Source organism: Palaemon carinicauda, chromosome 29, assembly GCF_036898095.1.
Source record: "Palaemon carinicauda isolate YSFRI2023 chromosome 29, ASM3689809v2, whole genome shotgun sequence".
Lineage (NCBI taxonomy): Eukaryota > Metazoa > Arthropoda > Malacostraca > Decapoda > Palaemonidae > Palaemon > Palaemon carinicauda.
The window spans coordinates 88,869,705-88,886,844 of NC_090753.1; the positions used below are offsets into that span (position 1 = coordinate 88,869,705).

The 17,140-nt window shown below is 44.7% G+C and overlaps 1 protein-coding gene across 1 annotated transcript in view; it reads right to left on the reverse strand.

Moving 5' to 3' along the window:
* The window catches only part of Fem-1 (protein fem-1 homolog B), a 38,059-nt gene that overhangs the window by 6,248 nt on the left and 14,671 nt on the right, over positions 1–17,140 (reverse strand). Inside the window, exons 2-4 of the mRNA XM_068352927.1 lie at positions 13,005–13,176; positions 12,034–12,618; positions 50–201 (exon numbers count right to left, since the gene is read on the reverse strand). Of these exons, the coding sequence (XP_068209028.1) occupies positions 50–201; positions 12,034–12,618; positions 13,005–13,176 (909 nt within the window). The remainder of the gene's footprint in view (positions 1–49; positions 202–12,033; positions 12,619–13,004; positions 13,177–17,140) is intronic.

Consider the following 17,140-nt stretch of genomic DNA (forward strand, 5'->3'; position numbering starts at 1 on the left):
TGACAGCCAATCTGATTCTGATGGCTTTCCCTCATATTGAATAACTAACCTCAGGATTATGTGGTCCCAAAATACGTTCTCTAATGGCTAGGCTTTCCATGTGGAGGGATGCGGATATGTGTCTGATACTCTCCAGTTCGTCCACAGTCCCGCATTCGACTCTATTTTCGTAGGCAGGGATTAGTTTAGTTTTTGGTTTATCTGTAAAAAATGGTTATTTGTCACCAATCAGAAAACAAATATAATTTCAACACTTTAGATATTGCTGACATATCACCTCTTTGTTAAAGAATTACTTTCATACACTGTTCATAAAAAATGAGAGAGAGAGAGAGAGAGAGAGAGAGAGAGAGAGAGAGAGAGAGAGAGAGAGAGAGAGAGAGAGAGAGAGAGAGAGAGAGAGAGAGAGAGAGAGAGTAAATCCTTTTCAAAAGATATATTGTTAAAAATATAAATCCAATTACAGTATTTCAAAGGATTTCAAAACATTCACCTATTGTGATGGACCAATCACTCTTTTAAAAGACTAGAAAGATATACTTGATATTATCCTAAGACTTAAACACAAGATGAAGCTAACTAAAAAGTGTTCGAATACAAAAGCAGACTAAAACCATGAGAAGTGGAACATTAAGTCGGCTAGCCTGATGAGGATACCGGGGATATCGTGTCCTGGGACAAGTTGGTTATTGGTATTTTTCAAATAGCTAAAGGGACTAGAATTCATGGCAGTTTGGACCCCAGGAAGGTTCAGTGAATTTATATACTGTAAGCAGATTTCTTACTTAAATAATACATATTTCATACTCCTTGTGGACATGAGTTGAGCAAGAAGTTTTCTGCATTTTACAGTATTTACACACACTACTTTATATTTGTGCTAAATTGGAAGTGGAACAATCAACAAAGCCTCTTATTGCTATATTGTTAATAAAACTCTATAATACCAAATTTAAATCATTGTAAAGGGAGCTAAAATATTTCAAAAGGTTGGAAGTAGATTCAAGAGTCTACACATACAAACAACAACGTTCATTACCAGATATCATGAGGAACTTGCATTAAAAGACTGAATCATTTACCGTATTCAACACTGAGAAGATAAGGCAAATCCTTCAATACACATTCTAAATTATGCTTTCATAATCACTTCTGTTATGTCTTCAAACTACAACCAGAACACAATTTGGACAAAACCTTCATGAGAATTTTTCACTATCTAATAGAAAATTTATTTTCAGACATCCAAAACCTATTTCACCATGAGAATTTTGTAATCTTAAGCATCTCTCGTAACATGATCTGTAACATTTGGTACACAGTACAGACTTCACTCCACACTTTGCTCACATGGCCGTTTTCTAGACAGTACTTTTGCCTTTGTTTTTGTTTTTCTCATCACCTTATTTTCAGTCCTCTCCTCTCCATTACTGTACACTCTTCCACATTTCAAAATTTCAATGACCTCTTTTTAAGACGCGAGTCATCTGCATATAGCAGCTGATAGGGGTCTTCTAATCTACACTCCTGATTCGTTACGTATTTAACACCAATATCAAATTCCTCTGATACAACTTACGTATTGTCAATTTACATCCAATATAACAGTACTTATAAATTACTAACAGTAGTTTTCCTGAAAAAAAAAATTTCCTACATAATGCCCATCTAGATATAATAAATGGAATATTGAAGGCTTTTTTTTTTTTTTTTTTTTTTTTTTGGTTCTTGTGGGAGGCTGGGGTACCTTTCCTATAAGATATTTTCAGCATTACCAATGTTATTCTTCAAGGTCATATTCCATAGCAGATTATGAAAAAAATCATTAAAACATTGTTTGCAATATCAAATGCTCAACATGAGAATAATTGAATTCAATAGCCCAAAGTATCATTAATAACAGATCTTCCAATGCTTCACATAAAACACATGACTTAAAGTAATTTGTAATTTTCCTTACGATACAAACCTGAAGCTATTTAGTAGGGATTATCTTTCGGCACAGCTGGAAAAGTAGCCATTAAGACTATTAAGCGAGGTGGCAATTACCAAACTGCTAGTTATTGGGGATAGAAGGGTAGCGGGGGCTGCCAGCTAACCCTCTCACTCACACGCCAGTGAATCCAAGTAATTTTTTATACCAGGTAGGTCTTATTGGGGACAGGTGATGGCAGGACAATTTGCATAAATAGCTACAGGTTTGTATTGAGAGGAAAAATACAAATTAATTTCAAATTTGTTATTTGTTCAAACACTACAAACTTTACGCTATTTATTCGGAATGACTCATCCATTAGGAGGGTGGAAGTACGACCACTGGCTTGGCCACTGACCCGGGGTTTTCACGTACATGCTTCGCATGTAACTGAGAAAAACCCTAACACCTCGCTAAAAACTTTGTGCAATGCCTGAGCAACCTCTGTGCTTGTGAAAAAACTAGCAATGTAGCTGTCTAAGTAAAAATATAGTAGCTACATAGGAATGTTGATATCAAACCTAGACGTTTTCCAATACCAACCTCACGGGGAGTATCAGGGACGTAGACAAGTACAAAATCTATACTCGATTACACAAGGGAAATGGTTATTACCTGCAGATAGGGGAGGCCAGTGTGCAGAGGACCCATGGTGCTGCCCCCCAAGAGAGGGGAAGATGAAAGAAAGAAAGAGCCAGTCATTCTTACACATTCATCCCAGACTAATCCCGGATAACCTATGCCCTCAACCCTCTGCTACTTGACCATCAAAGAGCCAGAGGCATTCTAAACCACTTGTTGTGCAGCCACCACAGGACCAATGGACATCATCTCCATGTTCGTGTGGGTCACGACTTGCAAGTAGTGGGTGGTGAAGGTCGTTTGATGCTTACACACACCCGCATATAGTACCTGCGCCACAGAGTAGTTACACTCAAACACCAGGGCCATAGCAATGACACTGATGTCATGAGCTCTAGGTCCATGAGCAGGAGGGTCGGGATTCCCTGCATGGTGAATGACCCTGCGAATCCAAGCTAAGATGGTGTTCTTTGTGACCCTCCTTTTGACCTTTCCCATGCTGATGAAGTGCTGACACTCGGGGGCGAGCTGCTGCAGTGGGTTTAAGGTAATATTGTACCTCAAACTCCTCGCTGGGCAAATTAATAGTTAATCTGGATCATCGGTTACAGAACGAAGACTCCCAGTCTGGAAGGGCCCGAATCTTGGATCTACTATTCCCAGATGAGTCTTACCAATAAAATCGAGGACAAAGCCGAGTGTCACCTCCCCCCATGCCCTTGAATGGGCGATGTCGTAGGATAGACCATGAAGTTCACTAACTCTTTAGGCTGAAGCCAATGCAAGTAAGAGCATGTCTTCAAAGTAAGGTGGCGATCTGTTGCTTGGCGTAATGGTTTATAGAGAGAACCCTTCAGGGACCGAAAGATGCAAACCACATTCCAAGGAAGAGGTCATAACTTCGTATGAGGAGAGGAAACTCAAAAGGAAAAAGCAACTCCTTTCAGTCTAAAGGCCATGCTTAAAGCTTAAAGCTGAGCGGATGCCTTTCACCACCAAGACCAAGAGGAACTTTTCCTCCCAAAGGTATGCAAGGAACTCTGCTATTACTGGAATAGTGGCAACGAGTGGAGAGATACCCCTTCCACGACACCAACCACAGAAGACAGTCCACTTAGCCTAGTAGACTTATGCAGAGGATCTTCGCAGGTATCCAGATAATCCTTTTTCTAACTTGTTGCGAAAAGCCTCTCTGTGAGAAGAGATGCTGCATAGTCTCCAGGTGTGAAGATAAAGAGAAGCTATTGCCTTGTGGTAGATGTTCGCATGTGGTTGTTTAAGTAGATCTTGTTGTAGGTGGAATTTTCTTGGAAGCTCTGTTAGGAGCTGCAGAAGGAACAGGAACAACTCTGCACCTGCTAGCTCTCACCCATAGGAGCCTGGGGTGAGTTGAAGTCATCAAATGGAGGGGTGTTGCCTGACACTCGTGCCACTGGTAAAGATCACCTAGCTCGCTTTTGAAAGAGAGCTACTCAAACCTTCTAGTTTTTGGGAACCGTCTTCGTGTCCTTTGACTCTCTAGGAGACAGCAGGTATTCCTCCAACAAAGAAGGTCTTGAAGGTGCCTGCTGTTCCGTAGAAGTCTGAATCTCTTGCAGAAGGTTCCTTGTCCTCCAGTGGTGGTCTGGAGACAGGACATAGCTCCTGTGGCACAACTTCAATAGGCAAGGGCCTGAAGTAAGGCACGAGCGATATCTCTCACGAAGATACTATGCCCATGCTCGAGCAAGAATAGTGAAGGTCGGCGTGAGGAGTCTGTTTTGGCATCCTCCTCTTCTGTTTTGATGTCAGGATCGGTATAAACTCAAGGCGAGAATAGTCCTGCTGAATACTACGAGCCCCTCTTGCAGCTCCAAGTGGTTTTCCGCTGAGCGAGAGAATCTTGGTGGTTCCAGGGCCCTGCTAGAAACAGGTTAACTCCTCGGGTCCGTTGGGAAAACAGAAGAGGAGAAGGAAACTGACTTCTCCAAGGAACTCCTCGGTATAGAAGCCCCTGCCGACTTCTGCTTGGCCAGCTGTGTTGGGAGCATAAACCTCTGCACTCACTGGGCTCTGTCAACCACTGCCTGCCTGACGGCTTTGACCAGGGTGTCAAACCAAGGAGGCTCTTTCCCCACAGCCGACAAGTCAGGATGTCCTCCTTGGGGAGGCCTGGAGATGGAGATTGCCTCCTTGGGGAAGACAGAATTTTTACCTCGGCTGGACCAGGAAAAGGACCCCTCTGGGCCCCACGCTACAGTTCCAGGAGAAGTCTTTTGAGAGGAGAGATCAGACACGTCCATTCTCAAGCCAAAAGAAAAAAGTAATTCGGATTCACTGGTGCGTGAGTGAGAAGGGTAATCGGCAACCCACGCTACTCCTCACTACCCCCACTAACTAGCATTTTGGGTAGTTGCTACCTCGCTTAAAAGTCTTAATGGCTAGTCTTCCAGCTTCACCGAAAGATAATCCCTAATAAATAGCGTCAGGTTTGTAGTTGGAACAATTACTAGTTAGAGCAGGGAAAAATGATATTTTGATTATAAAATAAATTTTTGAATATACTTACCCGGTGAATATATAATAGCTGACGTCTCCGACGGCTCGACAGAATTCAAAAACTCGCGAGCGATCGCCATGAAGGTAGCGGGTGTGCCCACCAGCGCCAACTATCGGCCAGATACCGCATATACATGTAAACAGCTCCAGTTCTTCTCATCCCGCTGGGTCTCTATCGGGGAGGAAGGGGGGGCCTTTAATTTATATATTCACCGGGTAAGTATATTCAAAAATTTATTTTATAATCAAAATATCATTTTTAAATATTAAACTTAGCCGGTGAATATATAATAGCTGATTCACACCCATGGTGGTGGGTAGAGACCAGTATTAATACAGTTTACGGCGTATATGCTTAGAGTTTTTGACAGTTATATCATAACAAAACCCAAATAAATATAGGTACCTGGTAAGGAAGCTGACTCTAACGATTACTCTGCCTTGTTAGTCCGCTTTCCTGACGAAGCCCAGCCATCCTCTTAGGATGCTGAAAGACTCCCAGGAGCTGAAGTATCTAGGGCGACAACCCATACAACAGGACCTCATCAAAACCCTTAATCTGGGCGCTCTCAAGAAATGACATTTGACCACCCGCCAAATCAAAAAGAATGCGAAAGGCTTCTTAGCCTTCCGTACAACCCAATTAAAAAACATTTCAAGAGAAGATTAAAAGGATATTGGAATTAAGGGAATGTAGTGGTAGAACCCTTACCCACTACTGCACTCGCTGCAACGAATGGACCCAGTGTGTAGCAGTCCTCATAAAGAGTCTGGACATTTTTTAAGTAAAATGACGCGGATACCGACTTGCTTCTCCAAACGGTCGCATCCATAATACTTCGCAGAGATCTGTTTTGCTTAAAGGCCACAGAAGTTGCTATAGCTCTTACTTCGTGCGTCTTAACCTTAAGCAAGCAACGATCTTTTTCACTCAAGTGAGAATGAGCCTCTTGGATTAAAAATCTAATAAAATATGACAAAGCATTCTTTGACATAGGCAATGAAGGCTTCTTAACTGAGCACCACAAAGCCTCAGATCCACCTCGTAAGGATTTAGTCTGAGCTAAATAAAACTTCAGAGCTCTAATCTGGACACAGCACTCTTTCAAGCTCGTTGCCTACGATCTCTGACAGGCAAGGTATATCAAATGACTTAGGCCAAGGACGAGAAGGCAGTTCATTTTTGGCCAAGAAAACCAAGCTGAAGTGAACATGTGGCTTTATCTGTAGAAAAACCCGATGTTCCTACTGAAGGCATGGATCTCACTGACGCTTTTAGCCGAAGCCAAGCACACTAAGAAAAGCGTCTTGAGGGTGAGATCCTTCAGGGAGGCTGAATGTAATGGCTCAAACCTGTCGGAAATTAGGAACCTTAGGACCACGTCTAAGTTCCATCCAGGAGTTGCCATACGACGCTCCTTAGAGGTCTCGAAGGACTTAAGGAGATCTTGGAGATCTTGATTATTGGACAGATCTAAGCCTCTATGTCTGAACACAGACGCCAACATGCTCCTGTAGCCCTTAATAGTGGGCGCTGAGAGGGAGCGAACATTTCTCAGATGTAGGAGAAAGTCTGCAATTTGGGCTACAGAGGTACTGGAAGAGGGAATGGATGATGACTTGCACCAGTCTCTAAAGACTTCCCACTTCGACTGATAGACCTTAATGGTAGATGCTCTCCTAGCTCTCGCAATCGTTCTGGCTGCCTCCTTCGAAAATTCTCTAGCTCTTGAGAGTCTTTCGATAGTCTGAAGGCAGTCAGACGAAGCGCGGGGAGGCTTTGATGAAGACTCCTTACGTGGCTGCCGTAAGAGATCCATCCTTAAAGGTAGACTCCTTAGAACGTCTACCAGCCATTGAAGTACCTCTGTTACTCTCTCTCGCGGGCCAGAGTGGAGCAACCAATGTCAACCTGGTCCCTTCATGAGAGGTGAACTTCTGCAGCACCTTGTCTAGGATCTTGAAAGGTGGAAAGGCATAAACGTCCAGGTGAGACCAGTCCAGCAGGAAAGCGTCTATGTGAGCTGCCTCTGGATCTGGAACTGGAAAGCAGTAAGTCGAGAGCCTCTTTGTCAGAGAGAGTAGCAAAAAGATTTATGGTGGGTAGACCCCATGTCATCCATAGCTTCTCGCACACAGTCTTATGCAACGTCCCATCTCCATGGAGAAGACTTGTCCTCTTCTGCTGAGGCCGTCCGCCAAGACATTCATTTCTGCACAAATCTCGCCAAAGGAGAGATGTTACTGCCTTAAAAGAAGTTCCTTCTGATCCGTGGATCAAAGAACCGAGCCTTCCAGACTGTCCAGTGGAGCTCCCTAACCCAAATCCGCTGCATCTGAAAACAACACATGGTTTGGGTTCTTGATCGCAAGAGAAAGACCTTCTCGAAGTCTGATGTTGCTGTCCCACCAAGTCAGACATGTCTAGACTGAGTTGGAGATTGGGAAAGAGATACTCACTAAGCCCTTCTCCTTGTTCCAATGTTTAGGTGAAATAAAAAAGGGCATAGGTTGAGTCTCCCCAGAGAGATAAACTACTCCAGCGATGAAAGAGTTCCCACAAGGCTAGTTCAAACTCTTACAGAGCAACTGTTTTTCTCTTGCAAGTGAAGGACTTTTAACAGAGCTTGTTCCATTCTTGCGGGAGACGAAAAGGGTCGAAAAATCAGACACTGTATCTCCATTCCCAAAAAAAGAATAGTCTGGGATGGGATACTGTAAGTTACGACTTCTCTACGTTCACTATGAGACCTAGCTCCTAGGTTAGGTCTAATGTCCATTAGAGGCTCTCCAGACAGCGATATAATGACGAACGCCCTGATTTGCCAGTCGTCAAAATAAAGGGAGGCTCTGAATCCTAAAAAAAAAAAATGTAGAAAGCTTGCTACATTTTGCAAGGGCCTTGTAAAAACAAGTGGAGCAGGAATGAGGTCGGAGTACAGTGCTCGACAGTGATACATTACTTTCCCGTCCACAAACCTCAGATGTAGTTGAAAGTTTGGATGAATCGGGATGTGGAAGTATGCATCCTGAAGGTCGAGAGAGACCATCCAGTCGCCTTCCCTTAATGCTGTCAAGACAGCTTGGTATACTTCATTGTGAAGTTTGTCTTGACAATGAACACATTGAGCGCACTTGCATCTTACGTACTCCTGCAGTGAACGTGGCTGCCAGATCATTGGAGCCATCCCTGATAGTCTTGTTCCTGCAGAGAACGTGGCTGTCAGATCATTGGAGCCATCCCTGAAGCCTTGTTTTTGCATGACATAATTGTACAGCAAAACTTCAAATGCTCGAAAAACTCCTAACAGGAGATGGTCTAGCTCTGAAGCCGACCATAAAATCATGGAGCGTCTCATGGCCAGGCGCCAGGGAGAGTCTATGAGGCTTGAGAAGTCTACCTGGGCAGAGGCAGGAACTCCCAAGCCGAGAACTTCTCCCGTGTCATACCAGACGCTCGCTCTATAAGCCAGTTTAAAAGGAGGGAAAGCAAAGGCTGTCTCCCCCAAACTCCTCCTGGTGATCAACCAGTCGCCTAGCAAATGTAAAGCTCTCTTAGAAGAGCGAGAGAGCACTAGCTTAGAAAACAACGGCTTCGAAGTAGCTAGGCCTAGTGTAAACTCTGACGTTTAGGCGAACGAGGAGCAGCAGTTACAAAATGATCCGGACAAAGATCCTTAAAAATCAGCATGATTTATTTAAAGTCCATAGAGGGCTGAGCAGCTTTAGGCTCCTCTCCGTCTGACAGAGTCCCCAAGGGAATATCAGTAGGAGGGGGATCAGCAACTTCCTCATCTGAAGGAACCTCGTCCGACAATTGCCGAGTCTCAAGCCGTGGTGGCAATGCTTGAAAAGCAGAGTCCACACGCAAAAGAGCATCAGTAGCAGTCAAGGACGCTACGTCATGTAACTGCTTAAAGGACTGACCAGCAACAACAAAAGGTGCGGGAGGACGCTCGACGTCAAGTCGAGACTGCCTTGACTGCCTAGATAGAGCAGTTAAAATAACTCTTGACTGCGGTGCTTGACGTTCAACGTCAAAACAAGGCAACTGTAGCTGGTTGGCGAGCGTCCTGAACGTCAACACGAGACTGCGGCAGCGGCTGGACGTCAACACGAGGCTGCGGCAGCGGCTGAAAGTCAACACGGGACTGCAGCGAGTAAGGATCCAAGTCATGTGACTGACATGACAAACTACCGACATCACGTTTCATAACGTCAAACGGACGAGTAAATGCTCATTTGGGCGGCTGACGGCCAGTCTCGTTTAGTGTAACGGCGACTCGAAAGAGAAGGTTCATCGTGAACCTGCTCAACGTCATACTTCTCCATAAGGGAGGCAAGCTTAGTCTGCATGTCCTGCAGGACAACCCATTTAGGATCAACAGGAGTCGGGACGGGCCGAGACGACGGTAACGTCTGTGTTGGCAAAACATTGCCTTTACTGCGACCCTCGGACCCCGTGTTACCCTTGCGTTTAATAGGCGAATCGTCTTCCGACGACTGCAAAGGGTCAGAGCTGTCCCCATGGCTACAGCCAGGACGCTGGACCTGTCCTGAATGGACTGACTTCCGCTTTAAGGGTCTAGAAACTTTGCTCCAAGATTTCTTTTGCGAGAAGCCTTCGGATGACGAGGAGAAAAACAGCCTCGCTCGTCTTATGGTAGGGGCGATCTTGCTAGACACGCCCGATACCATAGAGGGAACGTTTGTTCGTTGGTTAAAGCCTCTCGTCCCCATAAGTCCTACGACATTACTTCTCCCTGGTAGCATGGGAGCCTGAAAGAGGTATCGGACTAGGTGAACGACAAGCACGAACAGACGAACCCTCGGTCGCAACACTAACAAAACACTTTGTGCAATTATCACTTTATCACTACGACTTTCTGTTTTTGCACTTACTTCACTGAAATCGAATTTTTCAATAATTTCACATTAGGCATGAATAAAACTGATTTCTACCTGAAGCACGCAATTCTCCCCTACATCAAAAGGTTATAATTGCGAAATAAGTCGTATAATGTGAGCACATTACTACAAGCAAAAATCAGTAAACATATATATCAAATAAACGGAAATATATAAAGTTAAAAGGATCAGTGACTGGGGAGGAGACTAAACACTAGTTCATTAAAAACTACGTTTTCAATCTCTCACCGTACAGTGCCTTGGGACGAGAATAAAAACTAAAAAAGTTTTATCCTTTCTCCCCGTACAGAGACTTGGGACGAGAGTAAAAAACTGACTTGAGAACAACGTTACTCGCTTGGGACGAGAATAAAGATCGGAACGTTCTCTCTTCCTCTCTCTCTCTCCGTCTCTCTCTCTCTCTCTCTCTCTCTTGATTTCACACCGAAGAGAAAAGCCCACTCACCCTTCGTCAATAAACAGGTTATTTGACCAAAGGAAAAACTGAAAGGACTAAGAAATTGAAAATTAACAAGTTCCTTTAAATTAGTATTTAAAACACTTCAGTTTGAAAGAAGAATGAAAAAAACGTCAAAATCGATTTACTCTTTCTGCAAAGTGAAACCGTGATTCTCTCTTTCTCTATCGTAACGATAGAGCGCCAACTGCGTAGCATAAATAAACCAAACGTTAGTTCATCTTTGAAACAGCACGAAGACTATTCAAAGAAAATCTTTCATAAAATACCTACTAAAAAATATTCATTTAATAACTCTTACAGAGCAAATGATTTAAATTTAACGAAAATAAAAGTTGAATGGGCTCAACGTTGTTTAACTTCGGTTTCCAAGTTAGGACCCGCCTACTCTCGGACTAGGGGAGGAATAGGTAAGGCCGCATATAAACAAAACATTGAAATTTATCTTGATGTTTAGTATAAATGGAAAGCTAATCGAAGAGGCCTAATAAAGGCGGGTGAGATATAAAATATATAGAGGAAAATCTATAATTAACAACAACAATTTATAACGTGATAAGATAATTGCTAAAAGCCTAAAACACACTTCCGTACACTAAGGGAAGGGTCGGCCATTTTTACTCTATGGAAAAAAACCAGAGATAAAAGCAAGGGCAAAACACTTTTACTCTCCTTTCAAAAGCATTTCTTTTGAGGATAGTATTGAATAATCCAACACGGCGAAAGCAATAAAACCAAAACCAAGTACTTCACCAATTCGGTAGAAAACTCGAGGTCATAATAGCGAGTGGAATCGACTTGTCGATGAAACCGACAGAGAAGAACTGGAGCTGTTTACATGTATATGCGGTATCTGGCCGATAGTTGGCGCTGGTGGGCACACCCGCTACCTTCATGGCGATCGCTCGCGAGTTTTTGAATTCTGTCGAGCCGTCGGAGACGTCAGCTATTATATATTCACCGGCTAAGTTTAATATTTAAAAAAATATTGTTAAATTTTGTCACATATAATCTTCTTCCATAAATGAAAAATCCTCGAGATCTGAATTTAAAGCTATGAGTTTTTACTATCAATGAAGAAGGGTTTGTTAAGCCTCAGATCTAGAGGATCAAACTACCAAAAGAAGAAGTACCATAGCTGGGGACAGACACTCAACTGTAAATCTTAAAATAGGGCACTACAAAAAACTTGGAATGAAATATTACACATGGTATCTTCTTATTAATGTTATGTATAACTGCAAAGATAATTACATCAGCTATAGTGACAATTACCTTTGCCCAATGATCATATCTAATTTTGAATTACAAATGAGAATGAAAAAAGAAAACTAAGTACTGTAAACAAATAAAGAATAACAAACAAAATAAACAATGAAACCTTGAATAATACTCTGTCACTTACTCCTGCAATTTGAGATCTTTATTTACGTACTGTGTATTCTTTCTAACATTGATTAATTTGAATCAAACCATTATCTAGAATATTCCTAACCTAAATGGGCTACCCTGTATGTTGGGTAAAGATTAAGCATAACAGAGACACACTTACATATCACATTATTTGTATCACTATATCTTTCCTTCATTCCCTGTAGCATGTACTTGTATGCCAACTCTATGTCGTAATTGTCTTTGTCACTTGCAAACGACGCTCCTAGTAACTCCAGCGCATCTACTTTTTCCTCGCGAGTAACGTCGGCCCTCGATATTAAATAGTCCACCACATCACCTCTTGTCCTTTCCGCTGCGGCTACGAGGGGCGTCATGCCATGTTCGTTTTTGGTAATTTTCGCACCATGATTCAACAGTTCTTGCACTATTCTCACATGGCCGCACTCGGCCGCAAAGTGGAGCGCAGTCGCACCGCAGTGGGCCTTTTCGTCGGGATTCGCACCGAGTTCGAGCAAGAACTGCACTACGTCCACGTGACCTTTGTAGGCAGCGATCATGAGACAGGTATTATTGTATTTATTTGTTATATGTATATTTGCACTATGATCAGTCAAGTACTTCACTATGTCTAAACGACCATCAAAACACGCAGCTCTCAAGGGGGTGGAGTTGGTCTTCGTTGGGTGATTCACGTCGGCCCCGCCTCGCACTAACATCTTCACCACTGCCAGATGACCCGCACCTATAAGACAGTTGTGTCATTATCATCATTACTATTATTATTATTGTTATTATTATTGTTATTATCATTATTATTATTATTATTATTACAGTATTATCATCAGTATGGCTTGCTAAACTAAAACCTTAAATAAACTGCAAGAGAAGTGAAACAATTAAAATAACATATTTTATGACTAACAACATTAAAATAGATCTTCCATAAATAAACCATAAAAAGAGACTTCTGTCAACCTGTACATAGAAGACATTTTCTGCAAGATTGAATTTTTAAAGTTTCATTGAATGGAAAAGGACAAATCACATATAAAAGCTTCAAGCACCAGTATAGTGCTGAATGTGAATTAGTCACTCGCATCACAAATGATCGGTAGGAACTGTAATTACCTGCAGCGCACCACAACGGACTGGCCCCTTCGATGACATAACCATCAAATTTGACTGTTCCCTCCTGTTCAAGATCCGGGTGAAACTTCAGGAGAGTGCGGACCGCCTTTTCGTGGCCATTCCTTGCCGCTATGAGAAGTGGTGTGCATTTCTGGCCTTCCTCTTCCACAACCTTAAAAAGTTTGACTGATGAGTTTTGAAGTAAAATAACTGTACAACATTGAGAATAAGCTAGAAATATCATGCAAAATTATAAATATCATCAAATAATGGGTCATATTTGTAAAATTAAGTCAATTTGTATTTTTCCTAACTATATAAAACTGAGTCCTTTAATATGACAAATTCGAAGATAATTTGTATTTTTCCTAACCATACAAACCTTAGCTATTTACATTGGGTTCACCTTTTAGCGTAGCTGAAATGGCGAGCCATTAGAATTTAACGAGGGTGTATTACCCCCGCGCTAGTTAGGAGGGGGGTAGGGGAGTGGTAGCTAGCTACCCCTCCCCCCCCCTCACACATCGGTGAATGCTTCACTTTCACTTAGAGGTAGGACTTGTCTTGGGGGACAGGGCTGGCGGGCAAATATATGTAAATAGCTAAGGTTTGTATGGTTAGGAAAAATACAAATCATCTTCGAATTTGTCATTTGTTCCGTAACCAAAATACAAACCACGCTATTTACATTGGGTGACTTACCCCTTAGGAAGGGTGGAAAGTCCCCAGCCATACTGGCTTTGGCTTTACCCGGGGACTCAGAATCCGAGTGAGTCTCACTCGAGAAAAGGAGTCCCTGCACCTCACAAATTCCTTGCTCCGCAAGGAACCGTGTGGCCTACATAAGCTTGTGTGTGAAGGAAGAAGTGTGACCCGTCTTAGGCAGTTGACCTGGAGTTCCAGAAGGAACTCTGGGTTAGGACGTTCCCAATACCACCTCGTCAGGGTATGGGGGACGCGACAGTATTGACTCAATACTCGGAACACAAGGAAGCATGGTTTACCTGCAGAGGTTTGAGGTCAGCTATGCAGAGACCAGGATGCTGCTTCCCAGTAGAGGGGATGATGAAGAAAGAAGTAAGGGCCAGAAATATTTCTTTCGTTCATGCAGACTAAAACCTGATAACAATGCCCTCAACCTTCTGCTACCTGTCCAAAAAGGAGCCTGAGGTTAGACCAGCTGTTGTGTAGCCACCACAGAGCTATAGAAATGTATCGATACTCCTGTGGGTCACGCCCTGCAGGAAAAGTGCTGCGAAGGTCATTAGACGCTTCCAGACTCCAGCTTGTAGTACCTGCGTCACAGAGTAGTATTACTCGAAGGCGAGGGACGTTGCGATGTATCCGACATCGTGCTGTAGGGCGACGTGACGGGGGAGGGTCGAGATGAATGTCTTTGAGTCCGAGCTGAAGAGGTATACTGGTGACTCTCCCCAGTGTCCTTCTTGTGCTCCCAACCCGGCTGCACGTGAGGACAAACTGCAGCTGTTCCCAAAGATAACCCCTCGATTCCTTTAATGGCAAGAAGGAGAAGGTTTTGGGTCATCAATACAGAATGGTGACTCGAAATCTTGAAGGAATTGGACCGAAGGGCCGGGTCCCCAAGATTCTGAGTCTAGCCAACAACTCCGGAGCGAACCTGAATGTTGCTTTCCCCCATTCCTTAGAAAGGGCGGAGTCGTACGAGACCAAGAAGATTGCTTACACACTGGCCGCGGCCAGAGTGAACAGGAGACCCAAGACGGAATACGATCAGAGGCCTGACGTAAAGGGTCTTGAGAAGATCTCTTAAGGGACTAAAAAGTCCAAGCCATGCTCCATGTTGGAGGACTCACTCCAACTAGGGCAGGGACGTTCGCAGCTTCGCATGAGCGAGGAAGGGTCCAGCGGGAAGGAAAAAGTTATTCCTTTCAGCCTGAAGGTCAGGGAAAGGCTGAGCGACAGGCTTCATTGCCGAGAGCGGAAAGGAGTTTCCTCCTACCGAAAAGCAATAAGTTCGTTATTGCTGGAGAAGAGGCCTCAAGGGAAGAGGTATATCTCCCACGACACCAACCACAGAAGACTCTCCACTTCGCCTGGAAGACCCCTGCGGATGACTATCGCAGATGACGCGACCTCCGCCCCGCGACTGTAGCGGGTTGTCTCTTCTTGAGGCGGCAGCGTAGTGTCTCCAGGCATGAAGCCGAAGCGACGCCCCGGCTCGTGAAAGATGTTGCAGTGTGGTTGTTTGAGTAGCCTGTGCCATGGGAGAAGCTCTCCCGGGAGTTCCGTCAGGGGAAGCAGAGGGTCCGGAAACCGTTCTGCGTATAGTCTCAGTGGAGCTCTCAGGGCCATTGAAAGGTTGACAGACAACCTGGTCTTGTTGAGACCCACTCTCAACAGACAACAAAAAAGGGAAGACGCAGGCGTCGATGTCGTCCCACCATCACCGGAATGCATCTTGCCAAAGAGTCTCGGGGTCTGAGACTGGGGGGAAGAACAGCGGAAGCTTGAGGTTCCAAGCTGTCACGATCAGGTCCCCCAGGCCAGAACTTGCTGGTTACTCAAGGCCAAAGACCCCCAGGTACACTCTTTCTACGAGGCTCTGCTCAGATAGTCGGAGAGAAAATTCCTCTGCCCGGAATGAGCGATGGTGGGATTGAGAGGATCTCAAATCATCTCAGTATCTCCACTGCAAGACGCGAAGGTATGAAAATGCGTCCCTTGCTCGTTAGAACACGGCAGTACCATGAAGTCGACGCGCACGGAGCGACTCTGCAGTAGCTGTAGGATCTGTAGAGGGGCCAGACTACGGCCCCTAAGCCTGCCTGAATGATGGAGAGGTATCCTTCAGGTCCTGACCATAGGCCTGGACCGGAACATGCCCCCCCCCACCCCTCCCTTTTCTTTGACGAGTCCGAGAACCGCATCAAAAATGTGGGGAAAGGACAAGAATATCCACTCCCATCAAGAGGTTCTATAGGTCAACACTCATTGCAGGTCTAATCGTTCCGCTGGTCCCATAGGGGCCAGAAAGTCCGGTTAATCGTTGCTTTGAAACCACCGGAACTTGGGCCGCCCCACAGGGAACTTATCCTGAGGCGACCATTCGGAACTTTAGACGGGTCAATGAGGAAAAGAGACCTAGGAAACGTTCCAAGGTAGGGCTGAAAGCTCTGCCTGACTGAAAACAGGTACTGCGACTCTCCTCAGCCTTGCCACAGTCAACTGAAGGGAAGGCTCGGAGGAGGCGGCAACAGAATCTGGCATCCCCAGGCGGTCACCCACCCAAGTACCGACCAGACCCGACGTTGCTTAATCTCACTGGACGGACGAGAAGCTGGGTTTCCAACGTGGAAAGGCCGTTGACTCAATATCATGGCTAGATACTCCAGATGTTGAGGCCGAAGAAGAGAAGGCTCCCAGCAAATTACCATGAACCCCCACTCATGGAAAGGATCCGGAAGCTTGTCCCGGCGTTGAAGAAGGTCGAACCCGAGCCTACCGGAGTTGACCAGACCTCCAAAAGGCGAAGGAGGCGGAAGCCTGCTCCTGAGCGGCCATGAGGAAAGCAGGGAGAGTTCTCTGGGGAAAAGCCTGCGATGCCACGGCGGGATCGCCACACTGCATCTTAAGCAGGAATACCTGTAGTCTAGGCTGAATTCCAAGAGCTTCCTGGAAGATGGATGGAATGGAAACTGAAAATACCCGTCCTTCCGATCTAGGGCCTATGGAGTCCTGTCGCCTTGTTACCAGTCTGATCGATTCTGCTGTTCCATGCTGGACGAAGTTTGTTCGACAAACTTGATCAGAGCTGAGAGGTCGACTACGGAATTCCCATCTCAGATACTTTCCTACGAGAAAGGATCGACTGAAGAAGCCGGGGGTTGAAGTCGTCGACGATCCTATGGAGGACCTTCTCCTAAGGCATAGATCATTCTGCCCAAACGGGCAAACTCTCACGATATCCTTGGCTGATCACGGAGATCGAGCAGGAATCGGCATCGGGAAGCTGCTATCTGGATGAGTAACCTTAGGCATCCTCCCAGCGTGAAACCTGCAAGGGGGGGGGGTAGCCAATCCTAGAGTTCGTGAACTCTGCCGCTCCCTCTAGGATTATGCCCCCCCGGGAGAGCCTCCCGTGCTACCTGTTCCTG